This window comes from Elgaria multicarinata, chromosome 1, assembly GCF_023053635.1.
Source record: "Elgaria multicarinata webbii isolate HBS135686 ecotype San Diego chromosome 1, rElgMul1.1.pri, whole genome shotgun sequence".
Taxonomy (NCBI): domain Eukaryota; kingdom Metazoa; phylum Chordata; class Lepidosauria; order Squamata; family Anguidae; genus Elgaria; species Elgaria multicarinata.
Window position 1 is genome coordinate 178,485,754 of NC_086171.1, and position 21,934 is coordinate 178,507,687.

The 21,934-nt window shown below is 45.4% G+C and overlaps 1 protein-coding gene across 2 annotated transcripts in view; it reads left to right on the forward strand.

Moving 5' to 3' along the window:
* The window catches only part of LOC134410717 (receptor-type tyrosine-protein phosphatase V-like), a 70,036-nt gene that overhangs the window by 26,395 nt on the left and 21,707 nt on the right, over positions 1-21,934 (forward strand). The window contains exons 11-25 of one of the 2 annotated variants that reach the window (XM_063144187.1): positions 1,471-1,740; positions 2,656-2,928; positions 4,291-4,563; positions 4,932-5,204; positions 6,014-6,286; positions 9,482-9,763; positions 10,216-10,350; positions 10,444-10,654; positions 11,615-11,691; positions 12,001-12,127; positions 13,398-13,445; positions 14,928-15,021; positions 17,919-18,009; positions 18,601-18,677; positions 21,442-21,576. In XM_063144187.1, the coding sequence (XP_063000257.1) occupies positions 1,471-1,740; positions 2,656-2,928; positions 4,291-4,563; positions 4,932-5,204; positions 6,014-6,286; positions 9,482-9,763; positions 10,216-10,350; positions 10,444-10,654; positions 11,615-11,691; positions 12,001-12,127; positions 13,398-13,445; positions 14,928-15,021; positions 17,919-18,009; positions 18,601-18,677; positions 21,442-21,576 (2,639 nt within the window). The remainder of the gene's footprint in view (positions 1-1,470; positions 1,741-2,655; positions 2,929-4,290; positions 4,564-4,931; positions 5,205-6,013; positions 6,287-9,481; positions 9,764-10,215; positions 10,351-10,443; positions 10,655-11,614; positions 11,692-12,000; positions 12,128-13,397; positions 13,446-14,927; positions 15,022-17,918; positions 18,010-18,600; positions 18,678-21,441; positions 21,577-21,934) is intronic. The other variant, XM_063144194.1, reaches the window with a different exon arrangement.

Consider the following 21,934-nt stretch of genomic DNA (forward strand, 5'->3'; position numbering starts at 1 on the left):
CACAGGTTAATCTACCATCAAATGTAATGAGGTATTTTAGCAGAGGCTGGATGGCCACCTGTTAGGGATTCCATAGTTGCATGCTGCATTGTAGATCCCATATTGACCAGGGGGTGGACTAGATGACCTCCAAGATCCCTTCCAACTCTATGATTCTTAGTAGTATCTCTTTTTAAAAGTGTGCTTAAACTCTTACTGATTCCTGTCCCTTCCTAGAACTTTCCAATTTCCTACCTGATGTTTGGCAATTTTCTTTATATGCTATATTATATTGATTTTTTAAAAAACTTACTTATAATCTTCTGTCTTTTTGCCAAAGCAGTCAAGATGATTTAGAATGTAAAATAATCATTTACAATCTAAAAGGCATTGACCCTGTTTAGACAACATGTTAAGCCATGGTTAGGCCACTAACCCTTTTGCAGCAAATGGTTAGTGGGTGTCTTTAAAACGTTGTTATATAGCCACCATGGTTAGGAATGGTTCAGCTTAAAATGCTAAACCACCATGGCTTAGTGTCTTGCCTGAACAGGCTCTGTGATACAAAAGGAAAAGGGAATGAGAGGGGGAAAGGAAAACAAGCTCTTTCGTAGGCTGTGATTGGACATAATGCTAAACCATAGTTTAGTGCTACATGAGTGAGCAGAAAAGAGCCTGTGTGAAATACTGGGCTTGCATTCTCCCCCTCTGCTTCCCTCCTCCTGAGGAGGGAATAAACCAGAATTCAATTTTGTAATGATGCCACAGATTTACTAAAGTAAAACCAAATCATGGTTTATTCCTCATCTGAGCTGCATAGGAGGAAGAAGGGGCAAGGGGGAGTGCATTTGCCCAAGATTAAATTATTTGTAGTGCACTATTGTTCTAATGGATTTTTTAAAATGGTTTTATCTGCACCACCTTGGTGGCTTTTGGCTAAAGGTGGTATAGAAATTAAGGCTTTGCTCAAGCCTGTTTCTTGGGCACGTAGTGCTAAACCATAGTTTAGCTTTACACAAGGACCACATTGCATAATGACATGACACCATGGCCCGGTGGAATGGCCACTGCAGGAGACAGTTCTGGAAGTTGGGAGGAGCTGAATGGCCTTTTGTCCCAGCCAAGCCAGCTGGAGGGTACATCGTCATACCTCTTTCCATATTATTGTGGCTGGCCCTTGCTGTTATTCATGATTACTTTTTATTCTGACTTCCTGCAGTGTCTCAGTTGCTTGTCTTTCCTGCTGGCTCATTAAGAATGGATGAGCTTACTTGTCATTGGTTCCGCCCCATCTCCACCCCCTGCCCCACCAGTCTGTATTTCTTGTATGACTTGTATGTAAACCTCAAAGGACATGAATAAATACATTTTTTAAGAAATGTAGCCAGGGGTAACACAACATAGGAATCAATGAGACTGTTGGCCCCTAAGCCATGGCCACGGTCTGCATCAATACGCCTCTCCAGAAGCCCCTTGTGCTTCCCTTTGTAGTGCCCTTGATGCCACTCTCCTTGATGGCAACCAGTCACGGCTCCTCAATGTTGACTGTGCAGTGGAAGGCACCACCTGGACAGAGAGATGGCTACATGGTCTCTGTGTCCGAAGAGGAATCCACAGGTACCAGAAGTCATGTGGCTATGGAGAAAGCCAGCACTAATCTCACCGTGGTCGGGCTAACCCCAGGCACGTGCTACCTCATCGCCGTGTGGTCACTGGCTGGGCCCTACAGCTCTGCTTCCCGGAACAGCACAGTCTGTACAGGTGAGTTGCCAACCCAGTGGAAGAACAGGGTGTTACATTGTCAATGACTGAAATACAGAAGGTTGCGAATTTTGTGTGGTTCACATTTTGATGCAAACATATATAATGCACACCCCTGACGTATACATGAACCGGAACACAGCTGCGCTCCAAAATCTACACATTTCTGAATGTGATCAAGTTCATTAGTTAAAAAATGTGCACCAAAAAAAACATGTGTAGTAGGAAAAAGTGTACCCAAAACGTGCATATTAGGATAAAGCATGCACAAAATCACTACGTACAATCGGGGGAAATGCGTACATGTTAAGAAGTACATACAAAACTGCGTAGATTGGAAGAAATGTGCACAAAAGGCTGTACACATTTCCATGCTGACTTTTAAAAACACAATTTGCAAATTGACCTGGAAACGGGATGGCACAAACTTAATGGTGGAAATCCAACAAACTGAACTAAAGTGGACTTGACAGATGTGCCCAACCCTGCGCATAAGATATGGGAGGAGTACCCAAGCCCTGGGGACATTCAGCCGATGTCAGTGGGCAGTGCCACAGAGCCATATTGACTATAATCTGGTGCAGTTATCTGCAATCTGGTGCAGATTGTTATGGAGGTGTGGCTGTTGCCCTGCAAGGGCTGTTCTGAATGCCTCATCAGATGCTAGATCTGTTTCTACTCTTGTGTCACGTGGACTGACCTTCGCTTCATAGCTGGTCTTGGTTACAGCAGAAGGTGACTGCACCTCTCATTGTATCACCATGAGCTGTGTGGGGTGTTGCTGTGCCATGAAAGTTATATTTATTTATTTATTTTTATTTATTACATTTATGTTCCGCCCCACAGCCGAAGCTCTCTGGGCGGTTAAACAAAAGTCCTCTGTTTCTGCCTGAACCGTCTCCTCTTCTCCTGCAGCCCCTGCTGCTCCTGTGAACCTGACCCTGAGAAACACTGGAAATTCCTCTGTGCTCTACTCAGCCTGGGCAGAGCCTCCAGGACGCAGGGACCACTACCGGATGATCCTGTACAGCCTCGTGCCTCCTGGCCTAGAGAGAGTTCGTAAGGTGGGGCCGGGCACCCAGGACTTCCTCTGGACCGGTTTGCCACCAGGAAGCCAGTTTGCTCTGCAGGTTATTACAGTGAAAGGTCAAGCTGAGGCCTCCTCTACCATCGCCGTCGAGTGGACGTGTGAGTGTGACAGGCCCGTCTGAACTGAAGGTCTAGGGATGCACCCGTTACCCATAGACACATGGTGTCCTTGTGTAGTTCTAGGCCCACAACCCCTCTCCTCCTCTGAAACAACTTGACTCTTTCCTGCTGAGTCTGCCCTTACCCTACAATCCCATCCATCTGGTTACGCATTGGCTTACCCCACTTCATGTCCCTCCCCTTCCCAATATCCACAGGATAAACAAGAGGAAATTTCCCCATGTTGAGACATTTCTAGCCTGGGCTGTGCCTGGACCATCTCATGCCATTTGAAGAAAGGAAATGTGGGAGTGGAAGGGATTGGTCTTCTGTACATGTGCGTGCTCACATGGATGAAGATATGTGCAGACGCTGGCATGCACAAATATTTCATCTCTTCCCTCCCATGCAGTCTCTCAGAGGCTGCACACTTCGGCACTGACATATAACTGCACACCTGTTTTATATATGTGCAAAGACACACATCCTCACAGCACATGTTCACTTGTATGCACAGAGATTTGGCCAGAAGGTTCAAGGTGGATGTAGGTGTGACAAGTAGGACTGTCTAAACTATGTTATGTAGGAAGGTAGACTGCATCGAGTCCTTCAGCATTTTTCAGTGTTTAAGATGGTTCCGCTTCAAGATAGAGTGAAAGAAACTGGATTGAGGGGAAGGACTGTAGTAGCTCAGAGGCAGAACACGTGTTTTCATGCAGAAGGTCCCAGGTTCAACCTCCGACATCTTCAGGTAGGGCTGGAGAGGTCCCTCGTCTGAAACCTGAGATAACATCTACCAGCCAGATGGGCCAATGCTCTCAGTGTTGAGAACCAGTGTGGTATAGTGGTTAGAGTGTTGGGCTGGGACTTGGGAGATCTGGGTTCTGGTCCCCACATGGGCCTGGAACACACTGGGTAATTTTGGCTCAGTCACTGGAGAGGAGGAGGAGGAGGATCATGAGAGTGGCCTTGGGTTCCATGGAGGAAAAGTGGTGGGATATAAACGTAATAATAAATGGTCTGATTCGATAGAAGGCAGCTTTCCATGTTACTATGTTTCTCTCTCCCATCCTGGTTGTTATTGATAGTCTAATCCAGCCTTCTTGCCCCAGATACTATTTTAGATTATTACTCCCAGCATCCCTGACCATTGGCCGTACTGGCTGGAGCTGATGGGAGTTGTAGTCCAAATCATCTGGAGGACACCGGGTTGGGGAAGGCTGGTCTGTCCTCCCTGCCAGATATACTATGCAGATCCCATTGTGCAATTATGATCTTCTCATCCATTGCAGCTGCCATGTGCAGCCAGTTACTTGGGCCACCCTTCTTCATTTTCTCATGTACGTTCTTCCTGTTTCACAGCCCCACTGCCTGCCACCTCTGTGCGGATGTGGAGCAGAAGGCACCCCGACAGGCTGCAGGTGACTTGGTCACCAGCCTCTGGTAGACTGGACGGCTATGAGTTGAACTTGTACCACTCGCGATCCAGCACCAGAGCGGCACAAGCTTCTCTGGGGAGAGATGCCACCAATTTCACCTTCTCAGGCCTGACACCAGGTGCCAAGTACTTGTGTGAAATCATCTCAAGGGCCGGACCCTATAGGACTTCAGCAGGGAGCATCAGCGCATGGACAAGTGAGTAGCCCTGGCTGGCATCAGCCACTTCCTTTTGTTTCTCTGGGAGGGACCAAGATCCATTGTCATATTGGTTTCCATAGTCAGTCAAGGGAGCATCGCTTTTGACTCCGTGTCCTGCATCTGGGGCTTGATGCTTCAGTGCTTTTCATGGTTATTTGCCTTTCCTTCTGATGCGCTGAATGCGTTATGCAAAAAAGTCAAATTCGTACAGATTTACTTACTGATCTAATTAGTAGCCGATGCCAAATCCTGCTTTTCTCAGCTTAGTGTTGTGTCATGCAGACAGAATACACACAGCCGCGGCTATAAGAAGCTGGGGAAGCAGATGGCTTCCATTTTCTCTTCCGATGTTCCCTCCTTCTTAGGTCCGCTTCCTCCTCGCAGAGTACATTTGTCCAACAAAGGGCACACTGACAAGCTGAGGGCTGCCTGGGAACCCCCTGGAGGAGACCAAGATGGCTACGTACTAACGCTGTATTATGCTGCCTCAGGCAATGTGGCAGCAAAAGCATCTGTGGAGAAGAACGTCACCAATTTCACCTTCGTAGGCCTCATCCCAGGAAGTAAATACTTGCTAGAAGTGGCTTCCATGGTCGGGCCGAATCAGATATCAGCAGCGAACGTCAGTGACTGGACATGTGAGTATGCGTGACTTCACACTCTCCTGTATTTATCTACACAGAGATTTTTAGTGGTTTAAATAGAAATTACTGAAGTTAAGGAATCTGTCTATTCCTCCTCCTCCTCCTCCTTACTGCCCCTAGCCAAAGCTCTCTGGGTGGTTTACAAAGATTAAAACATTGAACATTAAAAATCAATATACAAAATTTAAAAACCATAAAAGCATTTAAATATACCCACACATTTAAAACCACTCTCAGCAGATCCGGGGTCAATTACAAACTCGGCATATGCTGTTAAATTCCTTAGAAGATCATTGATTACAGGCTGTGGCCTGCTCCATTCCCAGTGGTTTGACTGGGAACACTTTTAATCTGAACGACATTAGGCAGTTCTTAAACAAAAGTACATGTATCCACGTGGGGAATGGCATTTTCTTAATCAAACACAGTCATATGGAAGGGGGGCGAAACTTAGTGTTAAATTGTATACTTTGCATTTATTGGGCTCCTAGTTCAATTCCTAACTTCTCACAGAGAGCTTCTGCCAATCCAAATAAAGAAAAAGAAAACCACTTGGAAGGAGCCACTGATCTGCCTCAATCTATGGGAGATGCTCCCCAACCTGGCGCCCTCCAGATGTGTTCGACCACAAATAGCTGGCTGGGGGATGCTGGGAGTTGTAGTCAAACACATCTAGAGGGTACCAGGTTATCATCCTAGGCTGCTCTATCTTGACTCTCTGCTTTTATTTTCACCAGTCCCCAAACAGCTCTATAGTTTTAGCAACCAGCTCACTCTCTTCCACTTCCTTTTTTATACCTTAGACCCTCTGGTTCCTCGGAAGCTCTCCGTAAAGACTGAGCAGGGAAGTCCTGTCCTGTCTGTGACCTGGGCGAAGCCCCTCAGCAAGCCAGAGCGCTGCCAGCTGCAGCTGTGGCATCCGGGCAATAGCACTGCGCTCCAGCATCACACCCTGACCCAGTGGCAGGTCCGGCATGTTTTCCAGGGACTGGTGCCAGGGAGAAATTACTCCGTCTCTCTGAGCTGCACTGCTGGACCATATGAGAACAGTTCTGAGACAGTGGCAATACCAATAGGTGGGTATGTGCTCTTCCTTTGAGAGTGTGGAAGGAGATTGCACGACTTGCTTTCTCTTTTATGGGCAGCAGCAAAGGCTTGTGGACTGTGTGCATGGATGTCATGGTATGCATGTGACTTTGGACCAGTTACAGGTATTGGCCATTTCCCACCACCCTATGACACTTCAATATGTTTAGAGTCTCAGGGTTCTTCTACATTCATTGTGTGCTCATCGTTCCCTATTCACAGTTGTTTACGGGTTCTTTAGACGACATCATGACCCTCCAGTTTCTCTTCTGTGACTAACCAGCACTTTCAGCAAGTTTTTCTAGAGCATGGAAAATGCAGCATTTAATTGGGAAAGCAAAAGAAAGTGCAACTTCATCTTTTGTATTTATTCTATCCACTATACCACAGAGCCACATAGAGGTTGTGTACTGGAAAAGCAGGAAAGGTGCTAGGCTCAGGCCCGATCTCCCTAGTGTGTATCCTGAAATGGACTCAGAGCCTGAAGAAGATGAAGTAGAACAGCCAAGACAGGAAGTGGGGGAGGAAATTCTCCAAGACTCTCCAGGAGTCAAGGAGGAGTCTTCCCAGGAGCTTATCGGACAGGCAGCCCAGGCTCAGAGATCATCTGCCCCACCCCTGAGAACTCAGTCTTTGTCGGATGGGGAAGGAGTATCGGAATTGATAGATCCCAGAGTCTGCAGCAGGATCAAGCGGGCAGAGTTGCAAGGAGTTGGGAGGCTGTCCAGTAGGCTAGCCACTCGCCAGAGATTAGAGCTTGAAGGCTCTCCCTGAAGGAGGAGTTCACTTAGGGTGTGTCGCACACAGTGGAAAACTGTTCATTTAACTCAGTGGTTCCCAAAGTGGGCAGTATTGCCCCCTTGGGGGCGGTGGGATTGCATAGGGGGGCGTTAAGAGGCAAAGGGACGGCAGGGGGGCGCTGGCAGGGGGCGCTAATAGGCAAAGGGGCGGCAGGGGGGCACTCGAGGTGGTCTCTCCAGAAGGTCCTAAAACCCAGGGACCGAGCAGATAATTATTTTAAAATTTTAATTAAAATACATTATCCTTTCCTATAACAAAATGGTGCATCCTTCCTGGCTAAAGAACATTCAGCAGCACCTCTTTCCAGAATGCTTGCTGAAACCATTCCTATCTGCCCTTGCTTATTTCAGGGTGTCCAACCCCCTTTTTTCAAGTGTTCTTTTGGTATGTGTGTATCTTGTGTCACCATAAAAACAGAGCTGCAGCACAATCCTAAGTATGTCTACTCAGAAGTAAGCCCCACTGAGATCAATAGAACTTACTCTGAGGTAAATGTGCATAGGATTCAGCCTGAAAACAAAGAGAGGGTGAAGAAAAGATAGGAGAAAATGAATTGTAGAAATAGAATAGCAAGGTAACTGTGGAATATTTAACCATATTTAAAGACAATAAGTACAGTAAAATTAGTGCTCCTCTACTTCAGTCCCAGCCAGATTTTCCATAGGAAAACTCTGTACCAGGTGGCAGATAATTATTTTAAAATTTTAATTAAAATACATTATCCTTTCCTATAACAAATGGTGCCTACTCCTAAGTAAGTGTGTTCCACTGAAGAAGGAAATCCTATTTGATTCCTGTATTCATGCTAGTGTGACATGATAAGTTAAAGGCACAATTTTATGCATGTTTAGACAGAAAAAAGTCCTTCAACTCCTAGAATCCCCTCTAAATGGGAAGCACCTGCCCCAGGCTTGCCGAGAGGGGGAGGGAAAAGAGAGCAAACGCCTCTGTTTGCAGCCAGCATGGCAGGGCACACCAATTGGATTTTGAATAAAGTATTCAATTAATTGTTACTGTTTTGAATTTTATTGTTATTATCTTCCTTGGTGGGTAGTTGAAAACCACTATTCTGAATAATGATTTTTATAGTGTAGGGTAGGGGGGCGCTGGGCATGAGTTTGTGGAACCAAGGGGGCGGTGACCTGAAAAAGTTTGGGAACCACTGATTTAACTGATAGGCATCTGCCTTTTTTTGTTAGGCTAATTAAGCTTAAAGGATAGCTTCTAGCATTCACACTCCCTTCAGGTCTATTTACTGAATAAAGCTTTGTGGATTGCATGACAGACCTCTTTATTGTCCCACAGCAGGAGGGCTTGGAATCACAACAGCTTGCCTATCACCTAAATGAACAGTTTCCCCAAAGTCTATGTTAAGCATTTGGCTTCTAGAGACAGCATACTCCGACTGAAGTGCCCAAATCCCACAGAATCCCTTACAGTGGATCCTTGTCCTAACTTAATAAATAAATAAATAAATAAATAAATCATCAAACTCCCAGGTACTAGCACATTTTTAGGAGGCACACCTGTACAAGGGTGAAGAAAAGTTTTGAAATGCCAAGTGCCAAAATCATTTTTTTAGATGCCTGTGCTACCAAGCACCTGGGATTTCTGGGTCTCATTGCTTTCTGGCTTTGTATCTCTACTAAAGGAACAAAACAGTGTGGACCAGCCATAGCTCAGTGGTAGAGCATCTACAGAAGATCCCAGGTTCAGTCCCCAGCAGGGCGGGAAAAATCCCTGCCTGAAAATCTGCAGAGCCGCTGCCATTCACTGTTGACAATATTGGGCTAAATGGACCAATGGTCTGACTCAGTATAAGACAGCTTCCTTTGTAGCTATTCTGCACATCAGCCTTCCCCAACCAGGTGCTTTCCAGATACTCCCATGCTGGCTGGGGTGTGCTGGAACACCTACGGGAACCCCAGGTTGGGGGAAGGCTGCTAAATATTTATTGTAGATATCTATTAACTCACATAGAGACAGTTAAGTGTCATCCAGTCAGTTCCTGTTCAGTTCATTGTGAGCTTTTCTTCATGAGACATTTATTGTGTGGTCATCATTTCCAATATTGTTTATGGGTTCTTTAGGTGATGTCATAAGCCTAATTTTTCTTCTGTTTGTAAACAGCACTTTTAGCAAGTTTTTTTTAGAGCTGGGAAAATGGGGTATTTTTTGTGATGATTGAAAGAAAACACTGTTTCTACTTCTGCATTTGTGCTATTACACTATACCACAGTGCCACCTAGAGGTTATGCAGCCAAAAAGCAGTAAAGAAAATGCTCCTTGTATAGCGGTCAGATCTCAATTTGGCAACGAAACTGAAAGTAGATGCAGTGGATAAACAGCCCTGTGTAGAAAAGGCCTGTGTTTTGTCTCTCCAGAGCCCACTCAGGTGAAGGACTTGCAGTGTCTGCCTGACAGCAACAGTGCCTTCCTAAACTGGACTGTCCCCGAGGGAGACATGGAGTCCTATGAGTTGGCAGTGAAGGCGTTTCCAAGAGCAGATCTCCAACAGTCGGTGTTTCTTCTGGCTGTTTCCAGGGCTGACATCACTCTGGCAGAACTTGCCTCCAACACCTCCTATGAAGTCAGTGTTACTGCTGTTGGCAGGAATAGCATAAAGGGCCCAGCAGCAGCGGTGTTCTGCAATACATCTGTGGAAGGTACGTGCCTCCCACACTTTCCATTGTGCCGAGGTGGACTTCTGAGTAGCAACTCATCAGACCAATTGATTGACTGAACACTTGAACTTTAAAAGTGGAGAAGTGAGAGTCTGGCAGTTTGGTGAGAGACACTGATATCCTACAACTGTGCTTAGCACAAGGGCCAAGAATGTAAGCTGCGAGCCACAAATCACTAGCTAGCCTTTGGCAAGCTACAATCCTCCTGTTCCCAGCTTCCCATCTGCAACAAAGGGATAATACTGTTGGCCTGCCCTACAGGGTCATTGTAATGCTTGTCGAGATAATGTATGTGAAATTCGCTGAACACATGAAATGTGTTATTTAAACTTTTTATTGCTATGCTTGCAAATCCGATGTGCACAACTCTAGGCCTGCAGCGACACCTACTGGTGGCACCCTAATACCTCTTATTTTCTGGCTTTCCATTGCAGTCTTTCCTCCTCCTGTGCGAGTGGACACCCCCCAGTTCGATGCCAGCGCCAGAGTCGTCATCTCCCCCGATATGTTCAGTGAGGAAAACGGCCTCATAGAGTATTATGGGGTTGTGGTCACCACCAATGAGTCTTGTAAGTGTCTGTCCATCCTGGGGCCATCCTTGCAGGGGAATCAATGCGGCCCCCGTGATCATAACATTGCAGTGCTTCTCTCCACATCTCCAGTGTTGAGGCCCAGCCAAGACATCATCTCTCGCACATGGTACGACCACTATTACGGGCAGGAAGACTCATACTTGGCTGTGTTGGTGCCAAACCCGTTTCACCGGAATGAGAGCAACAGTCCCAAGGCCTGGCCGGTGATGGTGGGTGCAGAGGAATGCAGCCACTCCCGGGAGACCTGCAATGGGCAGCTGAAAAAGGATGCACAGTACAGGTAAGAAGATAGGAAATGCCATCCGTGGTTAGCTAGACACCTTTGGGAAGCTCACAAGCAAGTGTGACTGAGACAGCCACGTCCTATTCAGTGGACCCAGGGCTTCAGGGGCACAGTGTCTGCAGTTTTTTATTAGAGGAGACCCTGACGTCATCTGCCACTAGCGCACACCTCACACACACACCCCGACTTCCTTGGTCTCTCTGAACTGAGCCATAATCCTCATAGTAGCTGAGAGGGGGATGAATTTTCCCAGCAACAATACATTGTTCCCTGTTGTAATCCAAAGTATTTCAGGGCGGCTTGGTCTTGAATTCGCTTTACGTAAGACCTGCTGCTAGTGGAGATGAAACAGCGACATATTAAACGGGTTGATACGTAACACATCAACTGAGTTCTCCTAATGCGACATATGTAGCATGAGGAGAACTCAGTTTGCAGTGAACTCACCTCATTCTTCAGCCATATGGACCATTGAATAGTTCTTCCAGCTCAGCTCTGAAAGTGTTGTGAGAAGAAAATTAGCCACTCAGGCCACAGGAGTGAAGAATTTGGAAGTGAGGCGGTTGATAGTGAGACACAGCTTTGAGCCAGTGACCCTGTTCAGACAACACACTAAGCCACAGTGGTTAAGTGTTTTGAGCTAAATCTTATGGCTTAGCGTGTCAGGTGAACTATTCCTAACCATGGTGGCTACATAGCCATGGTTTAAACATACTCACTAGCCATTTCCTGCAAAAGGCTTAGTGGCCTAACCATGGCTTAGTGTGTGGTCTGAACAGGTCCAGTAACTGTTTGTCTCTCAGCCTAATCCACCTCATCAGGTTTTGGTGTGGGTAAAAGTGGGTAGTGGGGGACGACCATGTATGCTGCTGAACTCTTTGTGCGGAAAGCAGGATGGAAATGTAACAAAAATAAATAAATGGCGGAATAAATAAAACACTGTTTTTTCTGCTCTAGGTTCAGCGTTGCTGCATTCACCAGATACAGCCGACAGGCTCCTAAAGTGTCATTCACAGCGTTCTCAGGTGAGGTGTGTCCCTTCATCTAGTGGTATTCTGGATGGACTAGACCTCTAGTTTCATTAAGACCTTCCCTGCATTTCCCATGTAGATAAATCCATGCAGTCCTAAGCATTGAGTTCAATTGGACTTACTCCTGGGTCAGGGTATATGGAATTGCAGCCTTGTAGATCAGGGATTAAAGTGTTGCTCTTGACGCTCCTAATCCTCTGGCAATGTGGTGGTTGCAGTTGTGTGTGAGTCGTTTTTGCATGAAGGATTTTCTCAGGGCTGAGGAGAAAGTTGCCTCGTATAAATGGGATTTTTCATTGTCTTGTTATCCAGCAGCAGATGCCTCTGCAGCCTCTGCTACATTATCTGCCCCAGTCGTGGCTGGGATCATTATGGGATTCCTCATGACAGTTGTAGCAATTGCTGGATGGATCTACTGGAAGCATCTGAGAGCAAGGAGGTAAGGAAAGTTGGAGGTTTTCAAGAAATGCCACAATGCAGGATTTTCTTCTTTGGAGCTGGGTTTAGGAATTGGCCAGAAACCCCTTTGGATAAATCTAGATAAGAGGTATAAAAAGGGTCCTAGATAGGATCTCTGATTATCTCTGAGGCAACACACACATTCATGTCTCACAACAGGTGAGAATCTAAATTATGTGATTACTTGAATCGCAATACAAAAGCAGAGGAATATGAGCATTCGCTATCACTGCAGTCGTGAACTGCAGCATAGGAGAAATGATTGGAGGATAAAAAGAAAACGGTCCATGAGCTTGAAAGACTTTTCGTTCTGTACATTTATTTATTTATTTATTTATTTTAACTAAAGCCGCTTTTTAGGGCTCAGTCAAAAAGTGGACAAAAAAAGGATTTGAAAAGTAATCGCATTAGAACAAGTGAGCAAATTACTTTGTGAAGCTACTCTTGAGACCTAATCTATGTGATACCAATCAAAGGCAGCTGTGTAGGTTTTCAAGGCCCACCAAAAATACCGATGTAGAAACGCCAAGGTGTAAGTTTATTGGAAGGGAGTTTCATAAATTTGGTGCCACCACTGGGAAGGCCCTGTCTCTTGTGCATGCCAGCCTCCCTGATCTTGACAGGGTGAACTCGAGATGGACCCCCAACGTAGATCTGGTTGGCCACTGTGTGAACAGAGTGCTGGACTAGATGGACCCTTGGTCTGATCCAGCAGGGCACTTACGTTTTTATCCAGGTAATCTGGTTTCAGGCCATTAATGTGCTCTTAAAGTTTAAGACTAGCACTATACATCTCAGTCATTTAGATGAAACAATACATTATGAGGGAAAGCCTATTAGGAGGACGGGTTCCTAATGCCATGTTTCCCTTACGATGCTAAAGCATGGGAGGAATTTACAAAGGAGAACTGGCAGTCAGAAGAACAGTGCTTAGCTCTTCCCCATGCCCACTGATCCCTACCCCTGCAAATGCCTTGATTGTTTTAAACCATGGAGGCATTTACAAAGGAGACTTGGTGGTTGCATGGAAAAGTTTTAAGCAATCCTCCCTCCCGCCCACTGACCTTCTCTTGCAAATGTCGCTCCCCCCCCCCCCCGTCCCTCACCACACACATTGATGTTATCTTGGCAGATACAGGATTAGGAACACGCACACACATTTGCTGAGTTAACATGGCCTTAGGAGGGAGATCTGCAGTAAAGGAAATGCTCATCACCAAGAAGTAACATTCTGCATGTCTTGCTTTCAGAATGGAAAAGGGTAATATACCCCAAGAAATGGCCACTTACAGTCTGAGGTGAGTAAAGCTATTCCCATGTCTCACTTCTCACTCAAAGACATCATGTGTCACAGGCAACAAGCCAGGCTTTTGGATATGGGAGGACCAACAAGGGCTGGCCATTCCATTTCTTCTTGATGCATAGGCCGTTTGACACCAGCTTTTATTCTCAGCTTTTGAAATCTCATCTCATGGGATTTCAGTTTGCTATAGAGTAGGGGTGATCAACTCTTGACATTTTGTCCTACAACTCCCATGATCCATCGCCATTGGCTATGCTGCCTAGGGCTGATGGAAGGTGTCAAAACTTCTGGAGGGGCACAAACTGCCCATCCCTGCTCTAGAGAGTTACTTCTGTGTTAGTACAAGAAAATGAGATACATTTGACTAAACTATTTTTCTCCAGTCTTTTGGGGATTCATGCCATACCCTTAAAACAGAACTAGGAAACTTGTGGTCCTCTAAATGTTGTTGGATCACAACTACCATCATCCCTGATCACTGCCATGCTGCCTAGGGTTGATGGCAGTTGGAGTCCAATAACATATGGAGGGGCACAAGTTCCCACCCCTGCTTTAAAAGAAACACTTGGATACCAAAGTTCATAGCTATGGTAAATTCCAAATTCAAGCAATGAATCAGAGATCTATAGCTCTTCTACACAAGGCTGTTAATCTGCATTTAATCCGCTGTATCTACTTTAGGGTTTGTTGCAGAACTGAGATCTGAGCACTATGCAACTTTTGCTTTTCCTGCTTTTCCACTACACAACCTCTAGGTGGCACTGTGGTATAGCAAAATAGAGCAAATATACAAGAAGAACTCTCGCTTTCATTCACTTTCACTATTAAATGCCGCATTTACTCTGCTCTAAAAAAATTTGCCCAAAGTGCTGGTTAGATACAGGCCATAGCTAGATGGAGCAAAATCCCAGGGTGATCCCTGGATCGTCCCTGTACATTCACATGACACACAGGGGATCCCGGGATCAGGGAGGGATGATCCCTTCCTTGCCCCAGGATCTTGCCCTCCCCTTTAGGCCCGGTTTTTCCGTGGTCTCAGGCTGAGCCCGAGACTGCGGAATGTGTGGCCGGGTGCTGTGGTTTGTCCCAACTCCTCGTGGTTCCTCACGAGGAGCCGGGATCCACACACGGAGCGCACAGCTCCGCAGGAGCACTGCGCCCATCGGGGGTGTGGTGAGGGGTGTGGGGATTATTATTATTATTATTATTATTATTATTATTATTATTATTATTATTATTTTAAAAAACGTTCCTTTGGCCCCCATAACAATTCATGATGCTCCTGTTGATTTAGCTTCCATTGCAAATAAATATTTTATGTTTGCGTTTGGTGCTTATCTGGAAGTAACTTAAATTTCACCTAGCTTGTAACTACGTCAAATCACCCACTTCGCATCTTCACTCTGCCTAAAGAAAATCACTGCTCAGCAAGTGCACCGTTTCACTGCTCTTCCTGCTGTGTTTTTATTTCATGCAGAAATACCCACCGGCCAATCCCCGTACAAAGTTTCAAACAATATTATGAGACACGGGCAGCAAACTCCAATCAAGGATTCTTTCAGGATTTTGAGGTAATTGCCCCTCGCTTTTTCTAACCAGGCTGGCTATGTGGCCATGGATAGATAGCATTGTCATTATTTGCAAGCTGCAGAATTATGCCGGTTTCGTGCTTTGTATTGAGAGCTAAGATTTACTCCCTATGAAATGGCCGTTGGAGCCAAACCAGGCAAGCAAAACTATTCTTTTCCACACTTACCACACACAGTCACTGATGTCCTCTCTCCTACTAGAAGCCGACATGGATTTGTCAGGAACAAATCCTGTCAGACTAATTTGATCTCATTTTTTGATCAGGTAACCTCTCTTGTGGACTGTGGGAATGCTGTGGATGTCATATATCTTGACTTCAGCAAAGTTTTTGACAAAGTGCCCCATGATATTCTGATTAACAAACTAGCTAAAAGTGGGCTAGATGGAACAACTATTAGGTGGATTCACAGTTGGCTGCAGAATCGGACTCAAAGAGTACTTATCAATGGAACCTTCTCAAACTGGGGAGAGGCAACAAGTGGGGTACCGCAGGGCTCAGTCCTGGGCCCAGTGCTCTTCAACATTTTTATTAATGATTTGGACGAGAAGGTGCAGGGAACGCTTATCAAATTTGCAGATGACACCAAATTGGGTGGGATAGCTAATACCCTGGAAGACAGAAACAAACTTCAAAGTGATCTTGATAGGCTGGAGTGCTGGGCTGAAAACAACAGAATGAAATTTAATAGGGATAAATGCCAAGTTCTACATCTGGGAAATAGAAACCAAATGCACAGTTACAAGATGGGGGATACTTGGCTCAGCAATACTACAAACGAGAAGGATCTTGGAATTGTTGTAGATCACAAGCTGAAAATGAGCCAACAGTGCGATATGGCTGCAAGAAAGGCAAATGCTATTTTGGGCTGCATTAATAGAAGTATAGCTTCCAAATCACGTGAGGTACTGGTTCCTCTCTATTCGGCCCTGGTTAGGCCTCATCTAGAGTATTGCGTCCAGTTCTGGGCTCCACAATTTAAGAAGGACGCAGACAAGCTGGAGCGTGTTCAGAGGAGGGCAACCAGGATGATCAGGGGTCTGGAAACAAAGCCCTATGAAGAGAGACTGAAAGAACTGGGCATGTTTAGCCTGGAGAAGAGAAGATTGAGGGGAGACATGATAACACTCTTGAGATACTTAAAAGGTTGTCACACAGAGGAGGGCCAGGATCTCTTCTCTATCCTCCCAGAGTACAGGACATGGAATAACGGGCTCAAGTTAAAGGAAGCCAGATTCCAGCTGGACATCAGGAAAAACTTCCTGACTGTTAGAGCAGTACGACAATGGAATCAGTTACTTAGGGAGGTTGTGGGCTCTCCCACACTAGAGGCCTTCAAGAGGCAGCTGGACAACCATCTGTCAGGGATGCTTTAGGGTGGATTCCTGCATTGAGCAGGGGGTTGGACTCAATGGCCTTGTAGGCCCCTTCCAACTCTGCTATTCTATGATTCTATGATTCTTGCCTGGATCTTGCATTGTATAACTGATGTTAACCCCCAAATTCCCAACTAACTGATACCTGCACAATTCTGCAGTCTAGCATAAGGTGTAGGAAGGACATTGAGCAGGGGGTTGGACTCGATGGCCTTGTAGGCCCCTTCCAACTCCACTATTCTATGATTCTATGATTCTTTCTTCTTGCTACTTTGTGTAGGTAGGTGTCAGTTTACCTAGGCAGAGGAGTCCTTGCCCCCGTCTATACGACAACGGGATTGCTCATCATTAAATATAAACCCAAATTTTCGTTGATTCAAGTCTAGGTAAAGAGTGTCACACAGCAGCAGCAACAGTGATTTATTTCCTGAATTTTTTTTATAGTGCAGTTATAAATGCACACATGCACATATACGATGGTACGATGTTACGGAGTGGAGATGATGGAAGCTATAAATTTTATATGTGGAGCTCTGCAGATTCATATAACAGACAAACTGGGAGTGTGGGGGGGAAGGAACAAGGCAGCTGAATCAGAGAATTCAAACTAAAAACGGCGCGAAGGAACGAGGCAGCCGATAGGTGGAAAATCGGCCAATCACGTCCTACCCTCAAAGCTCCACCCACATGTCAAAATGCGATTTAGCTCTCCCAAAGACACATAACCATAACACGGTGCAAACTCGGACATGATCTAAAAGTCGCGGTAAATCGCAAATGCGAATATGCGCATTATCGCGTTAAAAACCTGAGCTACAGCAAATGGACGGCTGCGTCATGTGTCCTGAAACGTGAATATGCGCATTTAGGTCAGGTTAAACAAGCCATATAGACAAGCCCCTTCTCTGGCTGCTGTTGACTGTACTGTATATGCACAAGGGAAAGGGAGGGATGAGTTTCATGGAGCTCTTAACCATCGATATACCCTCAATTTTCAGTTTTAACCAGTGTGCAGAGAAGAATGATTGAATGGCTGGCTCAAGAATATGTTTAAGTAACTTCGGCAGAGAGTTTTTGAAGCCTGCAAAATGTGAGCCTTGGACCAGGGTTTCAAGGCGCCACTGGCCGGTAGCCCCTGCTGGGTGGCCCTAAACTCCCATAGAGACCAGCTCAGGCTGAATCCTGACTAAGAACATTCCTCCAGCACCACGTAGAGATGGGTGCATGGTGCTTTGCCTTCAGTGGGAGTACCTGAGTAGGAGATTTACTGGCCTGGGCCAAAGTCAGGCATGACAACAAGTTATGGAAAAGTTTGGCTGCAGCTTCTCCTTGAATTGCTGGCACATCTCATTCCATAGCTTCACATTTGCTCAGCTTCAGTACTGTCGGATGCGTTTGTTTCAAATCTATCTCACTTTAAGATTAGAGCCCAGCTCAAGCCAACCGAGGGGATCTTGAGAGTCAGTGATCATGCTGAGAAAGATACTGTCCTTGTGTCTTACAGGAGCTGAAGGAAGTGGGAAAAGACCAGCCAAAAATGGAAGCTGAACTTCCTGCCAACACCTCCAAGAACCGATACCCACATGTTCTACCATGTAAGATCTGGACAGAGTCATGCAGGGCTAATATGTCTTCTCTTCCTGGTAGGGGTCTTCTGGTGAACTTCCTTCTCTGATGGGTTTCCCGTATTCTACAATTCCATAATTACTCCGCTGGCTTCCAATAGTTTCCTTTTGCATTATAGTAGCAGAGTTGAAAGCTGTTTTGCTACACCTTCATATGAGGTTCACCTCCTGTTGCAATTCCTCATACTTTGCCCTTTGCCCTGCTTCACTCCAGCCCCTCTTTCACCTTTACAGTGCAATCCTATGCATGTCTACTTACAGTTTGCTGAGCTGAGGCTCACTCCCAGGTAAGTGGGTATAGGATTGCTGCCTCTGGGGGCATGTACAACCTTTATTGTGATACAGGATCCCATCCTTGTATTGTATTTCCATTAAAGTGATTTGACAAGAGATCAAGTGGAAGAAAGTTGCTGTGCTAAATGGGACACTTGTAAGAGCCAGGGTCTTGAGGCTGGACCTCCAGCCCTAACTGCATCACAGGCTCTGCCTGCTCTTTCTGAAACAAGCTGTGTAGTATTGTGTATTTCTTCTGTAACGATTCCTAAATCTGGTCCATTGCAGATGATTACTCCCGAGTGAAGCTGAGCCTGCTGGATGGGGAACCCCACTCTGACTACATCAATGCCAACTTTGTGCCAGTGAGTTTCTGCATACTACCTCAGCCTTGCCAGCATGCCATATTATGCAGCGTTCTGTTCCGTGGAAGCTGGTGGCTCCAATGTCAGTGGAGCAGTGGATCCGCTCCAGGTTTCAGTCAGAACTAGTCAAAACTCCAGAGGAGCTGTCCTGCTGACATCGGAGCCACCAGCCGCCACTGGTTATGTCAGTGCATAAAGACAGAGGTACAATTAAAAGAGAGCTCAAGATGTCTCTCACCTGCATGGTGAACCTGGCATCATAACCGAAATGACAGACGTACATAGCAGCAAATCAAACACTGGTTCAACCCATCCATCTTGACCCTCCCCCACCAGCTTCAGGCAGACTGCATGCCTCTTTATTTTTAAAAGCACCAAATTAACATTGGTATATTTATCTGCTCGTTCATCTCCTTTATTTATTTATTTTAAGAAAGAAAACATTAGAAGTGCAAAATTGCTCTAGTGATAGGGTTGGGTGTTGTTGTTGTTTTGCATTTTTGGTGTTTTTATTGATTTAGGTACTATTTTAATTCTATTTGTACACCGTCCTGGTATCTGCAAAGAAGAAAATAGTTTTTAAATGTTCCAATAAATAAATAATAGATTTTTATGGTGACATCACAGTGGCCAGCCAATCAGCACCCTACAGAGCCAGCTTCTGTTTCAAACATGCAGAACTGTTACTTTTGAGAGCTTGATCCTGGAGAGGAGTAAGTATGTTGGGATCTAAGGCAGCCAGGGCTCTCCCTGAGCAGCCCCATTGCTCTAAAAGTTCTACTTCTCTTTCCTTTCTCTCCTGCTATTTACAGCTGCATGTTAAAGAGCTTGGATGTAACCCTCATGCCTCTCTGGTGATCTATCCAGGTAATGGCTAAAAAAACCATGTGTTTACATGTCTGCATGCAACACTCATGTTTGCATGCACAAGCTTGTCTATGTGTACATAGTACATGTGTGTCTTTTGCACAGCAGCAGTCACGTTTGCTTGCCTATGTAAGAACACTGTGCTTAATTTGCGCATTAACGTTTAAGACTGGAAATATCACAAGTGCGGATGTGTCTCTCTTACAGGCTGTGTTGGCTCAAAGTGTGTGGCTGGCTGACCACTGTTGAAATCAAAATACTGGATTGGATGAACCTGGGTCTTACATTCTTATGTATAGTACTTCTAAGGCTGTAGCAGGCAAGGCCAAATTATTGCTCACCACATCTGAAGTGGAGAAGTTAGATGGGGAGGAGTGGAAGGCTAAGGGACAAACTCTTTACAATACTAATAACGACGCCTGCAGTGGTCTTTCTATTTCACCATGGGTTACAACTCTGGGTTGTCTCTCCCCCAACAACCCAGAATTTTGGTTTGCACGTCATGCTTAACAGCCCTGGGATGGGGCCTCCCTGCAAGCAGGAGTTTTGCTCTCCCACTTGTAGTGGGAGCAAATGGGTGGCAGGAACCAGCATGCTTGCTTGTTCACAACAACCCAGGGTGTGAAAAACAACAGCTCTAGGTCATTGTGACATCCGGACCAGGTCAGTGAGGCTCCAGGCATGGATGAAGGCAGAGAGGGGTTGCCTTACCCTGTAAGTCGAGATTTATTTTGTTCACTTGTTTGAGCCTGAATGGTGCAGGGACTTCTGCTAAGGAAGATCTTCTTCACTTCTGCACTCTGTTTGTGGCACTCTGTAGCAGGCATGATGTAGGTTAATCTCTCTATCCTAATAGCATGGGTGTGGGTTTGATGCATGGAGGGGTCTGTCATAGGTTGCCCTATCTATTGTTCAGGTTTTTTCCAGGTTAATGACACTGCAATTCTAGGCACTGATGCAAGAGCATCCCCATGTACCTTGAACATATAGTATTGTGCCTACGGCATTTGGCTGACTGGGGAACGTGAACTCACCAAGGGAAGCCAGCAGGCCTCTGCTCCACTCTGGAGGAACTTACAGAGTACACTAATCCAGAACTTCTCAAGAGTTTTTAGAAAAGTCCGCCTGTTATTTCCCTAGTATTTGCTCCTTTGCAGAATGTTGTTATAGCATATAGGATGTGGAAGAATGATAGATTTTGCACCTTTTAGCCATATTTCTCCTTGATAATTAAAAAGGCTTAAAATCGACTGCTTAAAAATATTTTAAAGGGTGTGGTAAAGAATATGCAATAGTACTTTTGAGGGTTGGGGAGTTAATTCTCTAAGACTATGTTCCAACAGAGGGAAGACTTGGAATGTGATAAATTGCAGCCCCTATCAGGTGTGAGCAACTTATGGTGGTCCACATGTTTCATCTCTCACCATTGGCAATGCTGGCTAGGACTGATGGAAGCTGTAGACCAAAACATTTGATTAGCCACAAGTTGCACACCCCTGATTTGGTAATCAATTAAAACATTTGCATCTGTCAACCAATTGCATGAGGTTTTGCTGAGCAGGGGTGGGGGCTGCATACATATTATGTAGCATACAAGAAATATATGAACTTCTCAACTAAACATTTTAAAGGGCACGGGGGTTTAGCTGTTTACATCTACATTGTACTGCACAAGACCATAAGCACAACCCAACAAAAGTTAGTTATGATGAAGACCCTGTCTGTTGCTTTCAATAGGACTTGGTCAGCATTGATCTTTTCTGGATCATGCTCAAAAGACTTTCAAGGATATAAGCTAAGCTATATTGTACATAATCAATATTTTATGCTTTTCTTGGTTACATAGATCCAAGAAGGCTGTTCTGTGGTTACTAACTCCACCTCTCCATTACTGCAGGGTTACAGTTCCCCACAAGAGTTCATCGCCACGCAGGGGCCCTTGAAGAAAACCCTGGATGACTTTTGGCGATTGGTTTGGGAGCAGCATGTCTGCACCATTGTGATGCTGACTGTGGGTATGGAGAATGGACGAGTAAGTCTTATGGATCTCTCTTTTTGTGTTTGGTCTAGGGGAAGAAGGGTTGCAGGTTCTCAGTGCTTCCTGGGACACAGGCAGTGAGAGGTCCTGGATGGACATGTGGGATACTTTTCATCAGTGTAACGAGGACCTTGCTTTTTGCACAGGTCATTTTGACATAGGACACATCAGCACCTATGCACATTATTCAAACATTCCAATAAGGTTTAAGATTCTACTTTTGCTGTGAACCTATTGTGGTGCCTGTTAACCTTTTAGTAGTTGTAGTGAGTTATCAGGACCTCACATTTAACCACAATGCCAGGGTTTAGCTTCAGCTGCCACTTAAGTTTCAGCAGAACTCCAAGCAGCT